The 6590-nt window shown below is 33.5% G+C and overlaps 1 protein-coding gene across 1 annotated transcript; it reads right to left on the bottom strand.

The window, feature by feature from the left end:
- Nucleotides 1–2167: 2167 nt before the first annotated feature.
- Nucleotides 2168–3178, bottom strand: LOC113735907 (polygalacturonase non-catalytic subunit AroGP3-like). The gene is made up of 2 exons (XM_027262874.1): nucleotides 2530–3178; nucleotides 2168–2364 (listed from the first exon to the last, which is right to left on the bottom strand). Exons 1-2 carry the CDS (start codon nucleotides 3176–3178, stop codon nucleotides 2168–2170), a joined length of 846 nt encoding a protein of 281 aa, XP_027118675.1.
- Nucleotides 3179–6590: the final 3412 nt, after the last annotated feature.

Genomic DNA, 6590 nt, shown 5'->3' with positions numbered 1-6590 from the left:
ATTTATCGGTTTAAAATTTTTGGACAAAATACCCATTGTCTGCAAATTTATTAAAAAGACTTCCACAACCCTTTTATCTAAACAATGACCTCGTACCCTTTTTTTTAAAACTTAAAAAAAAAAAAATCGCAACTCTTTTGACAGTGCCAATAGAGCATAACCACATTCTTCTTTTGAAGTAAAGTATCTGCTCCACTCTTCTGCTCTATTTTTTTTTTTTAAGATTAATCTTTCTTACACTGTCAATATTTACATTATCGATGGGTTTCGACGATTGCCACATTAACCTAATTTGAATATAAATACCAAATTTTATATATGTGACATGCATCTAAATCCGCTCATGATTACACTGTCAGTGCATGAGAGATTTACCATTTTTTTAACTTTAGGAAAATGAAGTACTTTTTTTCATTTTCTCCATTTTTTGCAATCTCACAGCCGAAGCAACAAATTGTTTCAAATCTATCTAAATTAATGCATTTCGGTCCTTCACTTTTCTCTTTGCTTCAACAAGTTTTCACCTACAGATTTATGTTATTTTTTCTGGAAAAACTGAGCTAAGTATATTCATGACTAGTAAATTAAAAAAAAAATGAAGAATTTGCAACAGCAATTCTATTGCTCATGTTCAACTCATTTGAATATGAAAAACAAAAAAATATAATTGATCATCGAAAAACAAATGAAATTCAAAAACAAGATTGAATTTGTTGGCCAATCGAGCCAAACACAAATTTGTGTGCAAGCAGATCTAATATGTTACTAAACCCTACAAAATTACGTTGTTGTCCAATTTGCCCCTTATTCTCCTCACCAATATTGCCAGCCAATGCAACTAAAAATTGCGATACTTCTTTACTACAAAAAAAAGGGCGTAAATTTGTCCGACAGAGAGAGGAGAGGAAAAAAAAAAAGCAAGGAGTGCGGCCATTTCTCATTTTATATATTTTCATTTTCCTCCCACTTACACTAAAAAAAAAATCATTTTTCTTCTTATCATTGTGAAACTCAACCTCCTTTGATTTCAATTTTGCTTGAGCATTTTTTTCCCTTTCTGCTTCAAAATTGGCACAGTTCCTGCTATTTTTTGATGAAAAAGAAAACATTGGCACGGGAGGTTGGCAATTGGCACTGATTGCCTTATATTCAAGTGGCTCTAAGGATAGAGCATGATCATCTGTTTCATTTGTATTCTGGGTAGAAGTTATTGGACTAAGACACCTCATAAATAGTTGTTTCTTCCTGTGGGGTTCTGGAACTAAGACCCCTTATACATTTTGCTAGAAAAACTACAGAACTATCAATATTTTTTTAGTCTCTATCTTAATCAAATGTCAAATTAGTGATATTTTTCGATAACTGTGAATGTGATCCAACTTTTTAGCTTATCTTTTTTTTTTCTTTGGTATCAAAAACAACAATAGTTCACAAAAAAACTGGCCTAGAACCACTACCAACTTATGGTAGTTCTAACACTGCAAAAATCCACAAACTCTAAAAAATCCTGGCAACACTTTCTTCTCTATCTTAAGATAAATTTAAATCTCTAGTAAAGTCCCATCAAACGTATTGTATCATAATAAACAATTTTTGTTGTAGTTGCTATCAAACAAAAACGTAAGTTTTTGAGGAGTTTTAATTTCCATTTCATATAATTGTGCAAAAGTATTTTACAAATCGTTTAGAAAAGTAAATTAAACTTTACTCAATGAGCACGCTTTAGGGTATTCATTTAACTTTTCGACCAAGCCAATATTATTCTAAGATTTGGTTACTGAAAGTGTAAAATTAGGGGAGGTACGTGTAATTTTTGAAACCTCAAGAAAGCTCAACGAAATTGTCAAAACTGCAGGGGAGGTTTCTGCAATTATCCCTTCAATTATTGTTCATTCTCGATGATGCGTAGAACCGAAATAAGAAACAAAAGAAGCAAAATAAACGAATCCAAACTTAATCCTGATTCAATAGTAGTATAATAATCACAGAGTATTTCCTAAATTACACATCTTGGTTGACAAAGCCACTCACACTCAAAACTTAACTATAAGTCACACATTTATTCCCATCATCTTAATTGGCACAGCGCTCGGAAAACTAAATACAAATTTATCAAAACTTTAATAACGACTACTGCATATCCGTGCATAAGAGCTTGATAGTCTGGCTAGTCCTCTTCTGCAGAAACGAAAAGGAGATCATTCTGAAACACCCAATGGCATGCTACAACTTTCCCAGGAGAGGATTTCAGCAACTTAAAGGCCACATGATTAGGGGACCAGTTTGAAGTATCCATGTGACATATCACCATGACTGTGTTGATTGGAAGTTTTGTCTTAGGTTCAAGAACATCCATTGCGTAGGCTTCAGTTTTGGACAGCAAATGACAGAAATACGTCGCAAAAGGAAGAAAAAATTCATGACATGAGACAATTTTTTTGAATTTGAGCTTTTCCACATGTCCAACTATAAATTCTTTTCCAGAGCCCTCTGTATTTTTTGTAGTCAATGGGACCACATGGTTGGTACCTATAGCAGTCTTTGCAAATTCAACCATATCTTCAAGCGATTTTACACAGCTCTGAATCTCTTCCTTAAGAGGAGGAGTATTGCAATAAATAAGAGTGGATTGAATAGCATCTTTTGTTCGTGGGTTTTTAAAGGATTGAGGAAATAACTTTTGTAGGTCATTTTCCACAACAGAGAACTTTGATGCAATTTGAGAAGGAAGAAATGAATGTTGAGGTAATTGGTTTTCCAAGTTTGAGAGATGCATCATGCTTCCTTGTTTGAGAAGTGAGATTTCGAAGAAAGAAGAAGGATCAACATGTTGAACCAGCGATGGGCTAATTCTGCCATAGCCGTAAGCACCAAAAGCCCGCATATTTACAACGAGTGATCTGGGTGAACAAGCTAGGTTCGCAACAGAACAATAATTTGAATCCAAAGGAAGATTTTTCTTGGACACTAATGAAGTCAAACGTTCAGCTTGTTCCTTATTCAATGGAGATAATTTGGACAGAAGATTTCCAGGCATGGTGCCTTGGGCATTTTCTGACCAATATTTGAGCTGATTCAATGCAGTAAAAGAAGAAGGTGGAGTGTGTGCACCAAAAAGGGACGTAGGAAACGTGAGGGCAATGAAAAAGAGAACTCTAGCATACCCTGAAGAGGCCATTGGTTTCACCGAAACTAGTATTGTACTAATTTGCTTCAGTGGATGAAGTGGTGAGGACTTTGATAGTGGGGCTTCAAATTTATACTAGTTCTCGAGCCTGGACACTCGCCTCACCGGTTCATTTCAGGATAAAATGGTTATTGTAAATTTTTCTGCACAATTCTTTGCTTTGTTTATAATTTTATCTGAATTTATTTACATCGGACTCCAACTTATTTGCACCCTAGGCTAAATTGGTCGGAAATGGAACTTGTGAGGCCACAACCCCCTCTAGCCTCGAGTTTGCTCACAATATAATCTTTGAACGTACATGATGTCAGGGACGGAGATAAAGTGGGGATAGTGGAGGCAATTGCCCCATGATCCCACCAAAACTCCATATCTATATATAAAATTATAATTTTGCCCCTACAATTAAATCAAATTGGCCTTACTACCCTTCAATAAAATTTAAGTATTAGAGAATTTCTCCTACCAAAATCTCAATATATGCATATAAAATTGTAGGTTTGCCCCACACTTAAATGAAATTATACTACAAAATCTAAAGTAGTAGTGCACACTTTGTTTATATGTATCTGTATCAAAATAATTTAAAACACTTAAAATTAGTGACACTACCTTATCTAAATAAAGAAAGAGACTCAATTTGCATTTATTCTTCTTTTTAATCTATGCATCTAGTCTAATGTTCTCTTAGTACACAAACTATTTGAAAAGGCTTTTTTTAAAAAAAAAAAAAAAAAAAAACTTTTTGCGCTACAAACTGGAACTCGCAAACATTTCTCATTTTTTATTTCATCATAACAAAAATCTAAAAAAAATTATTAGGATAGTGAGAGGAGAAGTGGATGAATCCTTTATTAGGAATTGTGATTTGAGAGATTTTGTTATGTTGACGAAATTGTATATTAATTATGCACATAATAACTATTGACGTATATTGTTAGTTAAACAATTTTGCATATTATAATTAGTAAAATTTCATATATGAACATTGCCTCAACTGAATTTCCTTTCTAGCTCCGCCTCTGCATAATGCTCAATTAATTCAAAAAACTCCAAATGCACGTATATGTTCGGTAATCCAAAAAAAGAAAAAGAAAAAGAAAAAATTGAACTATAAATTTATATGAAATGACATTTTGCAACTTGTTTCATGTATGCATTTGAATGGGTTAAGTATACTAAACATCCATAGCATTTGGCAACATAGTGCAGAACATTAATTTAGCCCCACTCGAGTCTCTCAACTAGCGGTCCATAAAACCTGAGATATTTGATGGTTAAAAAGTCACTTGTAATCTCGAGTGTGATTGACAATGCAGTTTCTCACATGTAGCGGGCCTTGCAGTATTGACGTTTAGTCTATACAATGGCAGTCAATTGACCAACATATTTTTTAGTCAAAAGACATTAACACCCTTGAATTAGACAAAAGTATCTCGGCTAGGGTTCAAACTTTTTTTTTCCAATAATGCCCCAGAAAATTGCGTAAAAAATGCATGCACCTTGACGAGACTCTACATAAATCAAATTTCAAAAATCTATATATCTAATTTTCTATAAGTATATAGATCGTTTATTGAATATAGAGAATATTAGATGTCTATTCTACAAAAAAAAATTCTCAATTACCAGTCATTTTTGAACTCTTTTATTATTTAGACTGTCACAAATACAAGAAATTAAATCTACAATACATGTATGAAATAAAAGTAATAAAAATAATAATAGAAACTCCTAGGGTAATGAAATTCCTCACTCTAGGTATGAAATTTTAGAAAAACATAACAAAAATAAAATCCAAACTTTTATATTAACTAAATTTAAATCAATTACAAAAGAAAAAGAGTTGGGAAGATAGAATAACCCATGTCACATAAGCTCCCTCTTTGCTTTCTTCAACTTCTTTTTCATCTAGTTAATACACAAGAAAGGATAAACTAACTAATCTAAACTATCATGTACTACCTAAACTAAGAAATATAAGAACTACATCTTAAAGTGAAGAAGTGTATTCAACCTCCCCTTCCTCCCAAGCTTAGCTTTAAATGAGAAGATACCAGCTCCTATTTATAGAGAAATCTTCAAACTTTCTTCTTGTATCTTCAATATGACCATAACTCTAATAAGTCAATATTTGTGGCTTCCATGGAATCAAGAAGATTTGAAGTGACATAAAGTGGTTCTAGATGATATTTGAGCTTTGCTTCTAACCACCAAAATGTCTTATCAATGCTCTAAACAAAAGCAAGAAAAAATGACTTCAAAAAGAATAAACTTGCACAAGTTATACAATTTGCTGAAAATTTTGGTTGCACACCCAGCCTTGGAACCGGCTCAAGTCTCCATGGTTTACAAGGCTGATTCCTCTTGTGGATTTCGCAACAAACTTCCTACCTTATAACTAGTTTAGTAACTGGTCCTATCTCCAACCCAACTACTCCTAGAGTGGTTGGCCACCAAAAGAGCCTCAAGGCTCTACTTGAGTGTAGGTCCCTTGACCTACATTCTAAAAATCCGAGGTTCTTCAGAATGTTCCACTAGCGGGTGCGTAGGCACCCGTCTGAGTCGGTGGTGGTTCAGTTCCTGCCAGATTCTCCTTTGACCCCTTTAGATCCCCTTCTCTCCCTAGTATAGAGTAAGAGTAGATGTAGAATAGAGACAAAAAAAAATACCGATCCTACCTCCAGTTACATTACCCTATTTCACAACTACTTTCTCGCTTCTTCACTTGATTTAGCGACTATGTTCTTTCAAGCCCTTTTGTCCTTTTCCCAATAAAAACAACCAAATTAAACAAGTAAAAAAGGACAACAGTTTTATCCTTAATCAACAATAGTCAAACATCAAATTTTAATAATATACAAACACTTTCCTTCGTGATTTCAAGTAAAAAGAGGTTAAGAATCCTTAAAATAGCCACAAAATATAATCCAAATTAGGCACTTATCAACTCCCCCACACTTGAACCTTTACTTGTCCTGGAGCAAATCAAAACAATCATCACAAACAAAGGTTCAAACAATTTGAAATAAACACATTTACTTATTCAAATTCACTCTTTTAATAAGAAGAAACACCTAAATAAAATTGTTATTATTGTCACAAGTACTTATAATAAAACTTGTCATTATTATCGTACGTTAAAGATAACACAATCGACTCAATTCTTTATCTCCAACTTGACTAAGCATGCGACCCGGCCCGTGTAACATATGCGTAATACAACTTCCCTAAAGTCATTCTCCATGTTCTCACTATCATAATAGTAAATAGTACTAGTAGAGGGGTTTCTAACTATATATATACACTCACAACTCCTTTGGAAAATTGTCTTTTGATGTGGCAAATTGACATTTTTAGATGAAAACTGTCGATTACTCAACAATTACCTAACTCAAATACT

Source organism: Coffea arabica, chromosome 3c (assembly GCF_036785885.1).
Source record: "Coffea arabica cultivar ET-39 chromosome 3c, Coffea Arabica ET-39 HiFi, whole genome shotgun sequence".
NCBI classification, from domain to species: Eukaryota; Viridiplantae; Streptophyta; class Magnoliopsida; order Gentianales; family Rubiaceae; genus Coffea; species Coffea arabica.
Note: the sequence above shows the minus strand (reverse complement) of the source record. Positions and strands in the feature narration are given on the sequence as shown.